At 38.6% G+C, this 20,569-nt stretch overlaps 1 protein-coding gene across 12 annotated transcripts; it reads right to left on the bottom strand.

The window, feature by feature from the left end:
• Positions 1 to 9,956: 9,956 nt before the first annotated feature.
• On the bottom strand, positions 9,957 to 19,524 carry LOC111871135. 12 transcript variants are annotated; one of them, XM_033754107.1, is made up of 8 exons: positions 19,365 to 19,517; positions 18,312 to 18,401; positions 18,051 to 18,218; positions 17,090 to 17,192; positions 14,414 to 14,535; positions 13,611 to 14,234; positions 11,550 to 11,699; positions 9,957 to 10,253 (listed from the first exon to the last, which is right to left on the bottom strand). In XM_033754107.1, the coding sequence occupies exons 1-8, from the start codon at positions 19,378 to 19,380 to the stop codon at positions 10,072 to 10,074; spliced, it is 1,455 nt and encodes a 484-aa protein (XP_033609998.1). In that variant the 5' UTR covers positions 19,381 to 19,517; the 3' UTR covers positions 9,957 to 10,071. The 12 variants fall into 12 exon arrangements, with proteins under 12 accessions (XP_033609998.1, XP_023719754.1, XP_033609999.1 ...); XM_023863986.2 differs by having other exon boundaries at positions 19,400 to 19,515; XM_033754108.1 differs by having other exon boundaries at positions 19,481 to 19,494.
• Between the last annotated feature and the right edge of the window lie 1,045 nt (positions 19,525 to 20,569).

Consider the following 20,569-nt stretch of genomic DNA (forward strand, 5'->3'; position numbering starts at 1 on the left):
TACAGTTTCCATGTTATAAATTTTTTTTGCCTAAAATAGATAATGCAGTAAAATTATTTATATTTCAAATATGTTTTACAACATATGAAATAAGAAACTTACCTTTGGCAGTGATGGTGATGATTGTATTTCACAAAGTTATGATGACAACACATTGGTACCACTGTTGACAGACTGTTAAACTGTACCGGGACAAGGGGATCTATGGTGCATGTTGTGGATGCATGCCAATAGTGTTGTATTGAAAAAAGGCAGTTTCTTTATAAATCCAAATTACATTCAAAGTAGACTGCAAAATTTTTACATTTTATTCCTAACATCCATTTGAAGAAAAAGAGAAGTTAAAATGGCTGTACTGTATCTCTTTCTGTCACGCATATACATGTGAGTCGCAATACATGTGGGGATTTTGCACTTGAAAATCACTGTGTATGTTGAAAACAAATAAAATATATGACTCATTGAACAAAGAAGGAGCAAGATGGAGAAGGAGTAGGAAGCAACATGACACAGTCAAAATGGTTGGGATGAGTCAAGGAAACTGCATGCAGCTCACTGGGCATGTGTGGCAGCTTCTGCTGTGTCCATGGAAACAGAACACTGCTCTTCATAACAGTGAAATAAAATGGCAAATTTCAAAATGTGGATAGCAGAATTGCATATAACAAGAGTCAACTGTGTGTACATCATCCATGCTGAAAGTCATGAGTAGTGAAGAAGGCTAAAATAGTATCCTTGGACAGTAGAGCTATGAGAATTGTCTTTTGGGCTGCTGAGGACTGCTGTTTGGTTGATTCCCTGTGTAAAGTGGAAACCATCCATACAGATCTCTATGGTACAACATTCAAGAAGCTGCACACATTTCAGGAGAAGCAATTATTTTTTCAAGATGAGAGTGCATGATTTACACTGTGACAATCACAAAATAGGTAAAAGGCTTCCTCATTTTGCCACCTTGAATTGTCACTTGTTTGGATCCTACAGCTATCCTGTAAGACACCAGCACAATGGCAATGATGAAGCAGCCATGGAAGCTTGTGAGACATGATGGAACAAACTTCTATGACACTGGAATTTATAACCTTTTGTAATAATGGCAGAAGTGTGTTCTCATTCTGGAGATATCATGGGAAGGCATTTAATAAACTGCTAATTAAAAATATTAAGCCCTAAGTATATGTTACACATGAATTTTATTTACTTGGTCACAATAAAACAGACAAAATATTTCTATCAAGCAGAAAAATTAGCTGTGTTCAAACATTATTCTTCTTTCTTTAGTATCCTTTCCATTTCACAGAGGCCAATGGATGAAAAGCCTGAATCTGTTTTTTTTCCCCCTGCACAACCTTTTCTTTTCAATTTCTTGCTAGCCATTTTCCAGTACCTTGCTAAACTATCCACTTCTGGGCTGCCCCATAAATCACTTTCCTTTAAATTTTAATTGTAATAGCCTTCTCAGTATCCCTGTTCTATTCATCTTTTTTACCCAGACAAACCACAGCCGTTTGTTATTTCCTTCTGACTGTGCTAACAAATTCTAAATTTTATTTTATTTAAAGACATTATTTACAATTATTGTTTTTCCTTCAGTACTTTTCCAAAATTCCTTATCTGTTGTCTGCCTCTGGCTTTTGTTTCAATGTAATTATTATTAAATTAATATTTATAATAAAATATAAAGACAAGAACAAACATTTAATATACAAATTTTAAAGTAGTTAATCTAAAACTATATGAATACAGAATCTAACATTGTTTGTTTGGTCATTACTTACTTACTCATGGAGCTGAGACCTTCTGGAGGAGCCACAAATTCTGCAGCTACTCAAGAATTTCCCAGCATTTTATGGAACCAGAAGGTTCATTACCATGTTCACAAGAGCCCTCCACCGGTCCCTATCCTGAGCCAGATCAATCCAGCCCATACCATCCCATCCTATCTCTCTAAGATCCATTTTAAAATTGTCCACCCACCTACACCTTGGTCTTCCCAGTGGTCTCTTTCCTTCTGGCTTTCCCACCAATATCCTATACCCATTCCTCATCTCCCCCATTTGTGCTACATGCTCTGCCCACCTCATCCTCCTTGACTTTATCATTCTAATTATACTTGGAGAAGAGTACAGGTTATGAAGCTCCTTTATTGTGCAGTTTGTTTGTTTGTTTGGTCATTATAGTATTTTAAACAGAAGTATCCATTCTTTGCCCAGGATATAATTGTAACTGCTGTTAATTTCGCTGTATTTAGTAGCTAAAGCTTTAATGAAGGAATAACACTCAAATTAATAAATTAAAATTTACTCATGGAATTAGAAGAAAAGATAAGGAAATTGGGATTCAAATGATATATGAAAACTCTACTGCAATGTCACTTTTAACAGCCATGGTTACTGTACATACTGGCAAGTGTATGGAGTAAATCTCATAATGTCTTTGGGTGTGCTCTGTTAGGTTCACATTAGGAAACAGGAGCTGGACAGGAAAGTTACATTAATGTACATGTTAGACATCCGGATCCTCCAGTCATTACACAATGCCAAGCTCTGATGATGATGTAACACTGAACAACTCACTATGAACAATATTTTGGGAGATAGCTGTAAGATGAAATATTTGTGGCTTATGTTAATTTGTTGGGACCTTCTTTTAGTGATACATTTCCTGGTGTTTGAATAATATTTGAAGGGCACTAAAGTAAAACTATGTGGAAAAGTTCAAGACATATTAGTGGGGTAGCTCTTTGCCCTTTCACTGTGCCCATTATTCAAGCTCATTATTAAACATTGGGTTATTGGAGTGTCTTAGTGTTAACAAGGAGGCATTGAAAAGAATAACAAAATACCACAGGCCACTCAATAGACAGGCAGAATTTTAACCAGTCAGCTCCATAAAGCAAATCACATTGTGCAAGATTTGAGGTTTTCACAGCAGTGAAGATTCACATTGTGGTCTTTTAGGTTATGATACCATGCAGTTTTGTGGGTGGATAACAATTTTTCAAAGGTGATGTCCCTGTCTTCAGTAACATGGAATCAGCAAGTTCCTCTGAAATGTTGGTATCCACCTACAAGAATACAACAGGCCAGGCCCAGGAAGTGCTGTGGGAAAAATGCCATGTTTACTCCTGCAAACATTACTGTGAACTGTGCCTCTAGTTTCCATCTTATGTGTTTCATGGCAGATGATGTGTGAGATTATCCTGAATTCAGGTAGGATTAGAATATATACTTCTGGGTGTGCAAAGAATCAGAACAGGGGATGTAATAGGATTGGGTCACCCCCTCTGGCAGGGTAGAAGAAAGATGGGTTCAGGTTTCAGCCTGTTAGCATTGTGGTTGCTCCTGCTAGTACCAGTAGTGACAATATGAGTAGTAGTGTTGTAATTGTTACTGCTCATAAAAAAAGGGGAATCCACTCTAGGTTCATGTTATTTGTTGCTGTTACTATCACATTGTAAAGTATGTTGTCTCCAGCTGGTGGTCCAGGTTGACTGAGTTCAGCCTGAATCAGCATTCTTAGTGATGTATCAGCTATCCGTGATCAGGTGCCAAAGACAAAGTATATAGGGTTCCAATGTCCTTGTGCTTGGCTGAGAATAATAATTGCTTTATGATAAGTAGAGTGGATACTGTCTATAAAATAGTAGATTGTAAATCTCTCAAGGGGACTTGTTGCCCCTCTACTACTGAGGCCTAACATTCATGTTTGTGATAGTGGAATGCAGTTCTAGAGGGGTGATTATAAAGTTGCCGCTAAGGCTTAAAGATACGTTCTTTATTTATAGCTTTGAGGGTAATCAGTAAGTAATAAGTAATTAGTGGGGGCACGCGGTAGTGTAATTGGTTGAGGCACTATGCTACAGGCTGGAAGGTCATGGGTTCAAGTCCCGATGAGGTCACTGGATTTTTTCAATTGACCTAATCCTTCCAGATGTACTATGGCCCTGGAGTCGACTCAGACTCTTAACAGAAATGAGTACCAGGAATTAAATAATTTTCTCGGGGAGTAAAGCACAGCTGATGCGTAAGGCTGACATACCGCCATCTCTGAGCCGATGGTCTAGATAATGTGGGACCCTCGATGTCTCAGAACCCTATGGGCCTTCACGGCCTGTTCCAGGGATAGCTTTACTTTTTTTAATAAGTAATTAGTAATTCTCTTAGTTGATGGTAATTATGATTCATGCAATCAACCCCAGTATTGATACTGAGGGAAGTATGACTCCATTTAGTGATCTTGCTTGTTGTGTTCACACGATTCACTTTGTCTCTGCATGTAGGATAATGAATCTTGAATAGCACACTTGTAAGTAGTAGCATAGGGTGGCTAATGTTATCACCACTATTGCTGTTGTAACAGAGCTTAGGTTGTTCACAATTAGTTTCTGGATTACAACTCACTTTGGTAGGAACCCAATGAATGGCAGAAGCTCCCTACTGACGACAAGGTCGCAAACAGTATGTATTAGCGATTGCCTTTTCATTGACTGTCACTGCCTGGCTGAGGAATGAGATGTTGCATGACTTGGTAATGGGGTTTATGGCTGCTGTAAGCAGGAATAATACTGCAAAGTACATGACCCATAGGTTGTCTCCTCCCAACATAGCTGCTAATATTCATCCTGTGTGGTTGATTGATAAATTAGGATCTTTCCTATTGAAGTTGGGTTTATCCCTCCTGTTGCTCCTAGGATCACTGACATCAGAAAGACTGTTAGGTCTAGGGGTTTTGTTCTTCTTAAGTACATGATTACCATTATGGGTACAGCTTTCTGTACTGTTATTATCAACAAGCAGTCTGTTCTTCTGACTCCATCTGTCACTTTTGGGAACCATCAGTGTAGTGGGGAAGTCCCTGTTTTCAGAAGTATGGTGGTTATAATTGCATAAGCATACATTCTGTTGCAGTGCCTGGATGATGAAGTATTTTAAAGAGGCCTCTCATGATTACATGAGTGGAATGAATGACATTAGTTTAATCTCCAACAATATTCAGGCACCAGTCATAAGTTGGATGAGATGAAGATTAAAAATACACCCCAGTCATCGTGGTTGATAAGAGGATTTTTGTTGGGTCCTTGGGCACTAGAGTAGACAGTTGTTACTCTATGTATGGCATATGAACCCATTACCTTAAACTCAGCTTACTTTTCTGCTGTATTACATCTTGGTGTATGATGCATGTTAATTTTTTGTGTTTTTGGTGTCAGTTTAAATCTGCCAGGTATAGCTGGTCCAGTCTTGTTTGCTTGTTTTGTAGGCAATTTTGTTTACATGCTTTATCCTATCACCCATACAGATCAGCTGGTTCCAAGTTAAGTGGAGCATGCTATGCAGTTAGATTTATGTTGCACATCAGCAACAGTGACACTCTCAAATCAATCTATTTGACATAAGCACTGTCTTCATAAGCCAAATGCTAACCTGTCATGCTTTCATAAATGAGCATATTACACTGGGATCAAAATCTTCAGTAAACTGCCATTGGATATCAAAGTCTTATGAAGGAAAAGGCACGATTTAAAGAGCACTAAAACGACACTTAATGACAAACTTGTGCTACTCTGTTGATGAATACCTATTGTCTGAACAGTAACTCATCCATGTGAGGGTTGTGTAAGTTGACAGTATGAGATTTGAAGGGTGTATAAATATAGCATGAGTTGACAGTGTGATGTATCTCCGAATAACCTTATGTGTAACCATTGCTGTTATTGCTGTTTTTAGATATTCTTTGTATTTATGACATGTTCCACATCCTACAGTCATTTGACTAACTTTGGATCTATGGAATGCAATGTAATATAACAGTAACAGTGATCATTCCGGTCCTACATTTGTAGTATTTGATGGGTCAGTTATCAATACAGGCAGATTAGTGTCTCTGTTCATTATAGTTTTCTCCCAATTTGTAATTATTATTATTCCTATTTTGGGCAGCTGGGGATGGGGGAGTTGGAATGGAGAGACTGGTCATGTAGAAGTAATCAAGAGGATTGGGCATTCTGACCTGGATAGGTGACTCTGTTTTTTCACAGACTGCTGACCTCAGCCAAACTTTCTCTTTATCATCGAAATGTCCCTCTGATGACAGATGCCTGAGGAGCAGCAGGATGCACACCTGACTGCAGCTGTGATGCTGAAACCCTGATGGTGGCTGAATGTCTGCAGTGGTTTGTTACAGATGTTGCTGGTATGAAAGCTACCACTACTCACTGCAATGTTGGTCACACTGGGTGGAAATCCTGTGGATCTGCCACTGTGGCTGGAGTGCCTCTGTTCTTGTGTTAGGAGTTACTTATATTGGTGCTGTGACAGTACTCGCCATGTGCCGTAGTGGCACATACATGCACACAAACATACATTAATTTCACTTAGTGGGTGGGTAAAGTCCAACTGTGTCCACTAATTCGCCTATTGTACCTGCCCTGGGTGATTATGATGGAGAAAACCAACCCCAGCGCCACTTTGTCCACCACAAATATCACTTGACCAGACCTGGGATCGAACCCGGGTCGCCACGGTGGAAAGCCAGCGACTAACCAATTGAGCTATGGCGCGGCCAACACACATAAATACTGTAACATGTTTTGTGTATAACACGACAAGTAACTTCACGCTGTATTGGATATAGTGAATTTATTGCACATTCGCTCTCCACACTTATACAATTCACTATCTCAATTGCTGTTCAACTGCATCTCGGCAAATCCATTCAACTGTCTTCGGCAGCCGCTACATTTTAACTGTCTTCTTAGTCCAAGTCCAAGTCACATTGCGACTGACGGTCAGTCAGTCAGTAAGTCTTGGTGTCGAGCCCCATATTTATTACCTTTAACAATTACGGTCTTGTTTTTGTGGAGCACCCTCTCTGACGAGACAACAGGCGTGCCTTTTTTATGTGCTGCTGGCCCTTGCCAGTACAGTCTTTCTAGGGTCTGAGTCCCTTGGGACTTGAGACCATATTTTACTGTCTCAGATTTGAGACTTCCCTTTTCGTCACCTCTTACGACTCACAGGGTCACGGTGGAGGTATTCGACCCTGCCTCCACACGGGGTAGTCTTCTTAGGCAGTGTAGTTCTCTTATAAACCCTCAGCCAGACAACGGAAAACGCCTCGCTTTCTTGTTGCCTAGTCGCCATGTTTACAGATGTTGCTGGGCAACACTGTCGGGAGTTGTTTACTGCTACATAGCAACCGCAGCATCACCTGCTACGTCACCGCTAGGGAGGGGGGCGGAGTGTTGACTGGTCTGTTACCGTAGCAGCAACAGCGCTCCGATGTTGTTACGTCACCGCTGGTGGGGGAGGGGATGTCCATAGCACAATATGTCACAATACATACATTAGCCCTTCAACCGCCCTATGCTTCTGATGAAGTGCAGGATTCTGCTTATACATACATGTGACAGTGGAAGAAACTACAAAACTATTGTGAGGGCAGGATGACAGGGGAGTGAACTTTTTGGCTTTATTATGCAAGACCACTGTAATACTGTGGCCTGGTTACAGAGCACAGGGACAATAATAAAACTTATTTGAGATACCATTTTAATAATTTTTCTATTAAGCAACAAATACACTCGTAAAATTCATATACACTATACATACAGTTCAGTTTTTAAAAAGATTGATTATTGCATGCAATAAATATTGTACATTAAGACAAACACTTATATCAAAAAGGAGAGCTATATAAATACAAAAATAAATTTGAATCAAGACCTGTGGGTCTAAGTACTTGATGTTCTAGCAAATACTAAACTGAAAAGACTGGAGTGGTTGTGGAATGCAATTAGAATAGATCAAACAAGGGTAGCTAAGAATATTTTTGAAAGTGAGCCAGAAGGAACAATAATAGTGGAAGGTCCAGGCTGAAATGGCTTGAAGAAGTACAAAAAGATTTATGAGAGCTGAAAGTAAGGACATCAAGGTAAATATCAAATAAGAATGTAGAGCCAAACAGTAGGTAAATAAAATAAAAAATGTTGAATGAAGGCAGCACATTGTAATGTATGAAATTATGTAACAGAAGAAGCCTCTTAGTTCCCTGCCATATTGACATTACTGTAAATGTATGGTACTTTCCAGGAATCCCAAATATTTTAGACAAGTTGATGTTCCACCTGAAGCCTGGAAAATGCAAGTACGACCCATTTCGACACCCATAATGCATATTTCTTGTATAACATGTCACATTGAGTTAATATAATGCTCCACCATATGTTTCCATTAAAATTACATCTTAAGAAGTAATGGCGCCACTATTTCCATATATGTCCATAACATTTACTCAAAATGTGCCGTCAATGATATGAAAAAAGGTATAGTTCAGGACAAGTCTTTTGGTCAGTCAAGGACATAAATTCCTTACCCAACAATCCATCTTTCCTCCTCCCTACCTCAGACAAGATAGTGAGGGGGAGCTTTGTAGGTCGTAGTGTGAGGTAATTGAACAACTTTCACTTCAGGTCCACATTTCTGATAGAAAGGTTTTTCATATCATATATTTCTAGATGATTTTGGGAATATGTTTCTTTCGTTTCAAATTTCTGTTTGCAGTTAAATCAAATTTTGCACAGTCTGGAGTTAATAAATTAATTTCTACGCAAATGCACCAGTTATTCCAATATTAAAACATCATGTTTGCTGTGCTAAATGATGAAATTGGAGGAATAAAAAAAGGAATTGTTGCACTGACGGGCTGTGGTATACATAGAAGTTTTAATTAAAGATTTGCAACACGATGCTGAAATACAGTATTCCAAAATGTTTGTGGTTCTTCTCAGTAAATGTCAGGACTACATCTAAAGACATGACTCCTTGCTTCCCAATTCACAATCACAACCATCCTCCCATTTGACACAAGACCTAATCACTTGAGAAGTTATGAAAGAACTGTGGCATATAGACCCATTTCTAAGAGGTGACTCTGTAAACATTGGCCTGCTTGCAACAATAGAGGTGTCTTGATACACGACACATACGGCTGTTGCTATGTAGCGCCCACAGCATATGCATGCCTAGTGACACACAATAGAAGAGGTGATGCAGGTGGTGGTCACTGTGGGTCCACTCTGAGGCAGTATGACTTGACTGACCGTGTTCTGTTCACTGAGTGCAGTGCAGTTGAGGGTTCAGTTGTGGAGTGTTAACAAGTGGGCAACCAAAGCTGAAGAATCTCTATTGCTGAGATCTTTTACCAGGAAACTTCTAGTGAAAATGTTGCTGAGGAATAGCCATTGTGAAGAGCAGTTACCAAATAAAGACCAGTGAATGTACACTGAGAAGACTTGAGTGTGGAGTGATTTGTAATGTGGAAATCAGCAATACTATAATAATTATTTGTACTTATGACCTGTAAGTGGTCAATAAATCTATTCACCAATCCAAACCCCACCTCTAGTCACTACTACATGGGACAGTACACTGATGACAAGGAAAAAAGTCCAACAGATGCTTAATGCTGTAGTTCCCTCAAATCTCCTCTGACATTTGCCATTAGTTTATTACCACATTTCTGTGAACAGGCTCCAGCATAAGCTAAAACATCTGACAAACATTTTCGTGTGTGAGATTCCTAACACTTTAGCAGTGTGGGACGTAGGTATGATGTAGGTGGGTGAGCAATATTGAAATGGATCTGGGAGAGACTGGATGGGGTGGTATGGGCTGGATTGATCTGGCTCAGGATAGGGACCAGTGGAGGGCTCCTGTGAACATAGTAATAAACCTTCGGGTTTCATAAAATGCTGGGAAGCTGCACAATTGGTGGCTTCTCAAGAAGGGCTCAGCTCCATGAAGTAAGCTAGTTAGTTAGTTGCAAACCTAGGTATGGAGAGAAACAAACTCTGCATTAGAATAACCTTACACCCTCTGTGTTCAGATTTTCAGACAACAGACAGACCTAACTCAAGGAGTTGGACATCCAGCAGTATATCCAGGCAGGCTCTATACTTTCAGGTAATTTTAATTTCTATATGTCCACTCTTAAAATATTATAATCTTAAAATCATTCCTGTACAACAATCAAGTAGCCAAAGCATTGTATTTTCACCAGCTACAACTCTCAACACAATCCAAGAGATCTGTGGTTGGTCCACAGCCAGTTCACATATTTTTTGAGTTTCACATCAGTTGGTCTCACTGATTTCCACTGATTGACACAGAAAATCTTGTAAGAATCGTTTCCATACTTTCCAATTCCAAACAGTTCTTTTGCATTCTTCCAATTCTTTGTCACATAATCTCCTGAAATAAGGATATAATATGCATTACAAAAAAAGTAATAAAAAACAAGAAGTTCTGGAAGAACTGCATACTTTCCTTTCATTACAAATTGAGTATTTGATATAATAAGTAGAAAACCATTTTACTATGTATACTTAGTGGAACCAATAATACAATAAAATTTTGAGAGGGTGCAATGATAGTATTACTGACTGGTGGGGGGTTAAGGAGCATGCTTTTTCAGATGGCATGTTATGCACATGAAGTTTCATTTCTGACATTCAAGTAACATTAATGTTATTATTACCTTAGCAAGTTGGGAGGCAACAATGCTGATATTACTGATGGGAGAGATTTATAAAGTACACCATTAAGATGCCCTCAGATGTATGATACACATAGCAAACTTCATAAGGATCTGTACAAGTAAAAGTTGTTACAGTGGGGATAATCATACAGACCCACAGTCAGCAAGGTGATCACATACACTGGCTTTTATTATTTCAAAATAAAAAAACAGACTAAAAAATTAGAAATATGAAATCTGGTAACACTTAAAATAAAATGTTAACAGCAAAATTAAATTACAAAATAAAGAAAGTAGGCTAACAAGAGGTTCTGGGAAGAACTAATGACCTACTTTCCTTTGATATGACATAGACCACATCAAAAACGATTGCATCCAACAGTACTTCTATTGTGTGTGTAACATTTTTACCGAGCTGTTGCCTACCAACAATTTTGGGATACACACACATATGGATTTGAAGGATTTATGACATACACCAGTGAGATGGGTTTAGGTGCCATGGTATACATACCAAGTTTCATAAAGAGTGGTTCAGGTATTCAAAAGTTGATGGGGGATTCACAGAATCTCATAAGTCTACTTTCAGTTTTTCAAAATTAGGAAAGTAACTAAAAATTGCCAAAACATCGAACTAAATAGCCCTTAAAGAAATGACAATTGCTAGTTTTACTGCATATATCCAATTATATTATGTATTATATGACAAACTTTGTTACTGAAGATCTGAGAGCTCTCATATATTTAAACAAAGAAAATGCACATATGAATCAAACACAGGGGTTCTATCCATCTGCCTGTGACATTCAGCAGCAAAATTCTTAAGAGGGAACTATACTAATTTTACCACAAAACTTACAATGTAATGTATTCCAGAATATTTGCATGAATAATAGCATGGCGTAAACTTTTAATTTACCACAACTTTGGAACCTTGTTCATTAGATAGGGAGTTGTATGAGCCTAAAGGAACTACTAATTACAAAATAAAATACCACACCAATACTTACGGGACATTCGCTTGATAGCATAGGCACGTGTCTCTTGTAAACCCAATGGACGTAGGAACTGAACAATGTCCAACTGATTTGCATCTATTATTGATTCAGGTGTCGGCCAAGAAGCAAAAAATTTGAACAGTGAAGGAAGAGCTACCTCAGCTGAAAATTAATAACACTGTCCATTATCTAATAAAATATGCTGTACACAACATAATTGCACAATGCTTTTAGCACTGACACCAGATCCACCATTTTAACTTAGTACCTTTCTCAACAACCTAGTATGAACCAGAAAAGTATTTTTTTAATTACGAGCATGGACACATCACAATCAATTAAAAAGTTCTAAATTGTTTGCATGACTCAGACAAAAAGCAGCAAGATATTCTGAAAATGTACGAAAATAATATAGTTACAAATTTTAAAAAAATTTTGAAGCATCATCCATGGGTGTCAGAAATTTTCAGTACAATATCAAAGATTACAGTCTTTTGGAATGAGATACCATGCAGTTTAGTAGATATGTACCTGTCCTGAAAATGAAGGCTACAAGTTCCTCCAAAATGTTAATGCCCATCCTACCAGACAGCATGGTGTCACATACTAGAAGACCATATATCTCAATACACCCTGCTTTGAGAACCTCAAATCCCAGTATTAACTACACGTGAGCACAATAGATGGCAAATCCTTCGGCTTACACGACATAAAATTATTCTTCACAGTCTGTGTTTGAGGTAAGAACCTCAGTTTGCAAAATTCCAGCCTGATATCTGACACAGACAAAAGCAAAATGATAAAGAGGCAGAAATATGATTTCAGGTTTTCACAGCAGTGAAGATTATTATAGTAATATGAACTATGATACCACGGAGTCTGCTACATGGATACCAACATTTCAGAGGATCATACTCCCACCACCTCTGTTGTACCCTGAAGATTAAGGGAGAATGCTACTCCAACACATTGGTACCCACCTAACAGACTACGCATAGTAGTAGTGAACTGACATATAGAATATTGTGACATAATGCCTGAAAGCTGGAATAGTGGTGCCAGAGGTCCATTGATGAGCAACGGCTAAGTGAACACTAAGTTTCCATTACAACAGCTAACTGAAACACATTTCCACGGCAATGAGTACACTAGTATGAATCGTGGTGTTGCCCAGAGACTGTTGAACATTTTCATGGTAACAGAGAATGACAGAGAACAATCAACTGTTCTACTCGGTGAATTGTATTCAGTCCGCATGAAGTTAGTTCAGTCTGAGATACAGAGATCCAGAAAGAGAAGTTAAGAGAGTAGAAACCACTCTGAGAACCAGACAACAGGGAGAGATTTGTAAAACAGATGTCCTTAACGTGGAATTCAATGTGTGTGAGCAGTTGTAATCAAGCATAATTGTAATACAGGTGTCCAATAAATCCAATCATCAAATCTAAAACCCACAACTATTCATCACGCTCTCCACTGCTCCTATTGGTCCGCTCTCCCTAACCACCCCCCTGCCTACTTCCTACATAAAGCAGCGCCTTTCACTTCCTAATCATTACAGCTACTGCTCTCTGCATTCACAAGCCAATTCACCTGCTCTGAAGATGGAGGCGATACGCTCCTCCGAAACGTCGGCTAAAACGAAGAATACACGGCGCCAAAACCAAGAAGACAACTTTCTTCAAAATATTTTTGTATTCATCAGCCTTGGGTTTTCACTCATCAAGGATGAGCAACACAGGTTTGTTTACACCCCATTTATATACTTACTTACTCATGGAGCTGAGCCCTTCTGGGGGAGCCGCCAATTCTGCAGCTACTCAAGAATTTCCCAGCGTTTTATGGAACCTGAAGGTTCATTACTGTGTTCACAAGAGCCCTCCACTGGTCCCTATTCTGAGCCAGATCTATCCAATCCATACCATCCCATCCTATCTCTCTAAGATCCATTCTAATATTGTCCACCCACCTACGTCGTGGTCTTCCCTGTGGTCTCTTTCCTTCTGGCTTTCCCACCAATATCCTATACGCATTCCACCCCATTTATATGGTATATAAATATAAAAGATGTACCTTGAGTACGGTTCAGAAAGATTGTAGCAACAAGCAGCTGCCAAGGATCATGGTGCAAGTGTTCTTGTACCAAATTGAAAGGTGAGCGAGGGGGTGTCCACTTTGTTATTACATTACTCTTCAGCAGATTTTTATCAGAGGGAAAGGTGTTGTAGACCAGGTCATCAATATTATAATGGAGTATTTTATTATCAAACTTTGGTGTCGTTTCTTCAGTCTCTTCTTCATGAATTCTTTTAAACACAAGCGTTGGCTCGTCTTGTACTGAACTGGTACTGTGAACTCTTTTCACCTTGCTGTCTCTTATATCTGAATCATGAAGTGTGCTTGAAATTCTTTTACACATTCCATGACCAGCAAAATAGGTACTCGTTACTCTTCGGGATATACCCAGAGACTCATTTGATTTCAGAGTACATGTCGAAGATGGCTGCACTGATGTATCTGCTTCCCTGCTCTCAGAACCATCCACAAAATTCATATTTGGGCCATTCTTGTACCACAGGTCTTCGGCATTAACCTGAAAATTTCTGCAGTCAGATTCTGCTGATATCTCATTGGCTATTTCCCTGTCATCAATTAAATCTGAATCCTGAATTGTTCTGTTGATAATTTCAGGGTCTCCTGTGCAGTAAAAGCAAATTCCAAAATAATGCAATAAAACTGGTATCTATAGTTTTCAGTTATATTTAGCAACCAAAGTTTAATACAAACAAATTCTACACATGAACTAAATGCAATAAAGCAATCCTTGATACCAAAATTACATAACAAATTTTATTAGCAGAAGGGTGTAACCTTACCTGCCAATTTAACAGCTCTCCCATTCACAGAAAAATCAAAGTCATCAGCATTTAAATATAAAGCAGTCCCACGCAGAAATCGTTTCAACTCCCTTTTTGAGCGGAATTTTTTTCCTTCAGGACTGAAAAGACAATTTGTCGTAAGCCATAGAGGAATCAGAGGAATACAAAAGACTGCACACAAGAGCACACGTATAAAATGTTTCCTTCTGGGGTTCCTTAATGAAGCTCTGCACTTTGTTACATAATTTCATAGTTTTTAGTCAAAAGCTATTTTAATGTTACATCATTTTTTTTTACGACACATTATATTGGAGTTTAGAATCTGGCTATCTGCAAAAGGCTAAGATGCCAAGATTCTTACACCTGTGCACAAGTTTGTGGCAAAAGGAACAAACAAAAATAATTAGATACAGTTATGAATACAACAAAAGAGAACATATACTAGAGGGACCTTAAAAGCATGGGGAATCTAAGTTCAGACCTCAAAAGAATGATGTGCATATCTCTGAAGACAGAACTTTAAATCTGCCTAGATTGCAAATGATGTCCCCAAGATTACAAATGGTACTAGTGCACTGAATTCACGGGAATTCTTCTTTTGCATTTCTGCCAGTCATGGATTTGGTCAGTGACAGTTTTAAAAGAACAAAGAACATGAAAGATGATAAATTATGATGTGTTGTTGTAGAGGCCTGTACCCCCTGGTATGGTATTTGACCATTCCACCCACCTGGTGGAGGTGAAGCAGGGTATCCATCACTTTTATCAGAAGCCCAGAATGCCTTTAGAAAAAAATAAATGGTATTTCCATGCTACCCTTGATAATAATGTATGTGCAACATCCTAATGACAGACCCAAACTGCTAAATCACAGCCATACACCAACATGTGCCAATTTACCAGTGCTGCCAACTGCTGCACAAATTTGAGTCTGTATTACTATCAGAGATCATACAGTGTGAGCAGGGCAAAATAGGGTAGAAAATTGTCATGGCTTACTGCAACAAAATATTATTACAAACTAAGTTCACTTCACAAGCTCATTTTTCAAAACAAAACTTGCAAAACTTATACAGAAGTAACACAACTGACTTATACATACATCACGTTTGACTGGAATTCACATTTCCGTCATGTACTTTTCTCACCAGGGCATCAGAATGTGCTTCACTGCTTGTCCATATGAATGCTACCACCTTCCCATTTTAAACAGCGGTTGGCATCCCTACTACACCCCAGTCTACCTGACAGCATTTTGATGTCATGGGATAATTAAGGTAATGAATTATCTTTGTTGTGCACCATTGCATATAAACTTACATGATAGATGCGAGTGACAGAATACAGGTAGTTGCAGGAAACTGGCTGAGCCAGTTCACACAAGACTTCAAGGTCAAAGCAAAACACAGGCATAAACACACTAAATAAAGTAGAACCAATATGTTACATTTGTATTATTTCCCTGTTTAAGCACACAGCCAGCACAGTGGTTTAAGTAAGCAACACAACTGAAATTCGCCTTCTAACTCAGTTTCACTTAAATAATAAATATATTTACTTCTGATCTTTGTGAATAACTTTAATGCCAAGGAAATACTGTATAAGTGTCCTTCTCCTTGTTTGAATAATTTTTTTTAATCAGAGCACATGACAAACTTGTCCAAACTGTCCCAAAGTAAGATGTATAACATCCTCAGTTTGGAGCCGAATTGTACCCCATGCGCTGGAAACTCAATATTTCAAGTTACTTCATTCACAGATGAATGTCCATCAGTCAGTATTCTAAGTGGAGCAATTCAAACAGAGAAACTGCATCATAATTACCCTGCAAGCACCTCCATAGACTAGCAATCCTAATATATACATCACACATGTTTACTATTATATTTTAGGGTGCGCCGACTTTGAAGCTGTATCGAAACTAATGTCTGGCCTTTCTCATCAGAACTTCATACTTCCTGGTGCTGCTAGAAATTCAAAGCTTCCACTGAAACCCATCATCTTCCATGCACAAGACAATGAATATGCTGTTATAATATTCATATAAGAGCTTGACTGACACTAAAATATATTGGACAGATATATAAACCCCAATGAACAAATATAAACAAAATTCCCAAATCAAAATAATTGGCAATGCCAGAATTAATCCACAACAGTGCAATATGCAGCACTAGAGTCTGATGAAATTTTATAGCCAGGAATCAGAAATAACATTAAGTGCTTCAGAAACCAATACTACACTCCTCCCCCTATACATATATAACAAAGATACTTGACTGCAAGGTTCCATGGATTGATTTCTGTAATGGTGGAATTCATTCTATTACATTAAAAAGTAACTATATAATTGACTTTCTTTTATTTTACTTGTACCACACAAAGAAATGTCCTATTTTAGTTTTACATTTGCAAGGTTGTGTGAGTGGAACTGATACTATGAGCACCAAATTGGTTCCACAGTAAAACAAGTTGGGGAAAGGCTAAATACTGCTCTGCAGAGCTTTTATCAAATGTCATCAAGTCATAATCTCCTGCAATTCTTTCTTCAATGGTTCTGTAGCCCCTATCTACAAAGAAACTGACACTCCAGTTCCTCACCTTGCCTGTTTTACGTACATTTGTATCTATTTTGTCCCCTGAACAATGTTATGGAACAACCTTGGTTCTTACCTGAAAATATAGACATCAAATTTGCCAGCTGTTGCACCCTTCTTTCTCTGCACAACACTCCTTCTCCAGCCTTCAGGAAGCCTCAGATCAACATACAGATGCCCTTGCAGAATGAGAAATACAACAAATTAGAAGTAATAATTTATATTTACCAATGAAATACACTGTATTAAAACAAATCACATCTATAAATTAACATCACACATAAGTTCAAAATGTACTACAAAGAAATTATATTCTCTAGTGAGATAACAAAAGTAGGAAAGTATGTATTTCACATCCAATTTAAAAAAGAATGTTTACTGCACAAATGGTATACTGAGGACACAATGATATATATGAGGTTCTCAAGATGATATCAAGGGCTCAGGTATAAGGGTTTGTTGCCCAACCTCTCCTGGACTCGTCAAGACAGTACACCACATTAAGTCACGACCATTTCCTTCCGCATCTTCTTAGTCATTTCCAAGGCATAGGTGGGTGGACAATATTAAAATGGAGCTTAGAGAGATAGGATGGGATGGTACAGACTGGATTGGTCTGGCTCAGGATAGGGACCAGTGGAGGGCTCTTGTGAACATGGTAATGAACCTTCGGGTTCCATAAAATGCTGGGAAATTCTTGAGTAGCTGCAGAATTGGCGGCTCCTTAAGAAGGGCTTGTGAACACAATAATGAACTTTTGAGTTGCATAAACTGCTGGGAAATTCTTGAGTAGCTGAACAATTGTTGACTTCTCAAGAAGGCTTCAGCTCTGTGGAGTTAGTCACTTAAACAGGAGGATGAAGAACAACTTGATATATCACAGAATGGAGTCATAACTACTAACATTCCAAAAGCATTTTATACAGCACCATTCAGTGAGGAGTTCCCTAATGATGATGGCTCAGTTTCATCTGCAGGTTCAAGGTTCAACCCTATAAATCTACTAGTTGCAGTTTACAAATTGTGTTCTTACTTACCGGTCCCAACAGCAGGTTCAGTGTCTTCAGTACAGTCATCACCTTTAATTTTGATCCCATTAAGTTCTCTGGGTTCCTGGTTAACAACTGAACACTTTTTTCTTTGAGCTGACTTCATGCTTGATGAATGTGATCTTTTAACCTTGCCTCTCTGACCAAAATGTACTACTGGAGAGAACACATGTTCTGGAGTATGAAAATCTTGCATTTGACTTTGTTCACAACAATTACATTCAGCACCACAAAACTATTCCTTTGTACCTTCAGTTTTGTTTTCCACTCTATGTTTGTGGTTAATATCCAGCACCTCAAAACATTTATCTGTGATTCCAACAACATTCAGTTCAGTGTCTGCAATGGGTTCAGTAATTTTAGTTGTTTAGTTAATTTAATAATGTTTTTTAAATTACAGCCATTTCAGAATTTAAAATTACTGGAATATCTGAATCACAGATGATCACAAACTGTGTTAAAACTCTCGTTCTACTTAAGGCAAATATTAACCTATGAGATACCATGCTGGTGAAGGAGTATTATAGAACCAAACCAGGCATTTAATTTACAGTGTTGTCCAATTTCGTGAAATGGAGAAGAAGGGCAATCCTATAGTTCCTATAAGGGAAACATTTAAAACTTAAATTGTAAGGTTCATATTCAAAAGCAATGCAATTCTGTGGTTGTCACTTGATGTGGACGGTACGTGGTTTCTTCTTCGCACTTATCAAAATATTCTACTTTAATGCCAACAATATACCAGGTTATACTAATATGAAGTCTTTATATGCATCAAAACCTAGAACACAAGGCATACATAAACACACTCTATAAACCTCATGGGTTGCAGCGTGAAAGCTTGTAAGGTTTCCACACTGCACATCGCTGCCACGCACCCCCCCACTAATGCCATTCAAAACAGAATATGTTACATATTATTTTTTTATCGCTAGTGGGGTGGGACTAAGTCCCTTGTACCGAGGTCACTTCTGGCCTATTGTACTAGCCTTAGATGATAGGTGAGGGTGATTGGTGGAATGAAGACTGGCAGGGGAAATCGAAGTATTCGGGGAAAACCTGCACCAGCGCCACTTTGTCCACCACTAATCTCACTTGACCAGACCCGGGATCGAACCCGGGCCGCCGCGGTGAAATAATATCACATACATTATAACTTGAGATAGAGCGTAAAACCCTTCTTATATACAGTGTTCAATATTTCAAAGAAAACAGTTTCGTTTAACCACATCCCACCCACTCCAGCAAAACGGCGACTAGGGCTTTAAACTTCCGAAATACTTAATATTTGATTCAAAACACCTAAATATGTCACCATAAATAATTTAGCACTTTACTAAAGTTCTCGAAGGGCATAAATAAAAGTATAGCACTAACAGCATTAACACAAAAATCCGAAAACTGCCCCACTAACTCACGCATCACGGATACATTTCTTTTCAGCCCAAATTTTTTATCTCCGACCTTCGCCGTCAGAGAGTAATTTGGAGCACAAATAATGTCACAGATGAAGAACCTTACTTACTTACTCATGGAGGTGAGCCCTTCTTGAGGAGCTGCCAATTCTCCAGCTACTCAACAATTTCCCAGCATTTTGTGGAACCCGAAGGTTTATTACCGTGTTCACAAGAGCCCTCCACTGGTCCCTATCCTGAGCCAGATCAATCCAATCCATAACACCCCTTCCTGTCTCTCTAAGATCCATTTTAAGCAAAATAAACCATGGAAGGTCGCAGTGCTCAGGCCTGTATTATGGCCCAAACCTCATACTCAAGATCCATTTTAATAATGTCCACCAACCTACGCCTTGGTCTTCCCAGTGGTCTCTTTCCTTCTGACTTTTCCAACAACATCCTATATACATTCCTCGTCTCCCCAATTCGCGCTACATGCTCTTCCCATCTCATCCTCCTTGACTTGATCATTCTAATTATACTTGGAGAAGAGTACAAGTTATGAACCTCCTCATTATTCAGTTTTTTCCAACCTATTTGCACTTCATCCCTCTCCGGTCTGAATATTCTCGTCAACATCCTGTTCTCAAACACCCTCAGTCTATGTTCCTCCCTTAATGTCAAAGACCAAGTGTCACACCCATACAGAACCACAGGCAAAATTACAGTTTTGTATATTATAATTTTTATATTTTTGGACAGCATACGAGAAGACAAAAGTTCTTGACTGAATGGTAGCACCCATTACCCAAGTTCAGTCTCCTCTTAATTTCCTCCTCAAATAGCTTTTGATTTGTTATCGTCGCTCCCATATACCTGAACTGTGCCACATTTTCAAAACATCTGTTTCCTACCCTTATGTCATGATTTTGCCCTGCATTTTGGTGACGAGACAGTAACATATACTTAGTTTTCTCTGTGTTCACTTCTAGACCAACCTAGGAATATGACGTGTTATCTTACGTCCATCGCCGCGCAACGGCTACAGTGGAAATTGTGGAGATCACACAGCGACAAATCACACCAGCGACATTTTAGTATTATATGATATCC

The sequence above is a fragment of the Cryptotermes secundus genome, unplaced genomic scaffold (genome assembly GCF_002891405.2).
Source record: "Cryptotermes secundus unplaced genomic scaffold, Csec_1.0 scaffold250, whole genome shotgun sequence".
Taxonomy (NCBI): Eukaryota; Metazoa; Arthropoda; class Insecta; order Blattodea; family Kalotermitidae; genus Cryptotermes; species Cryptotermes secundus.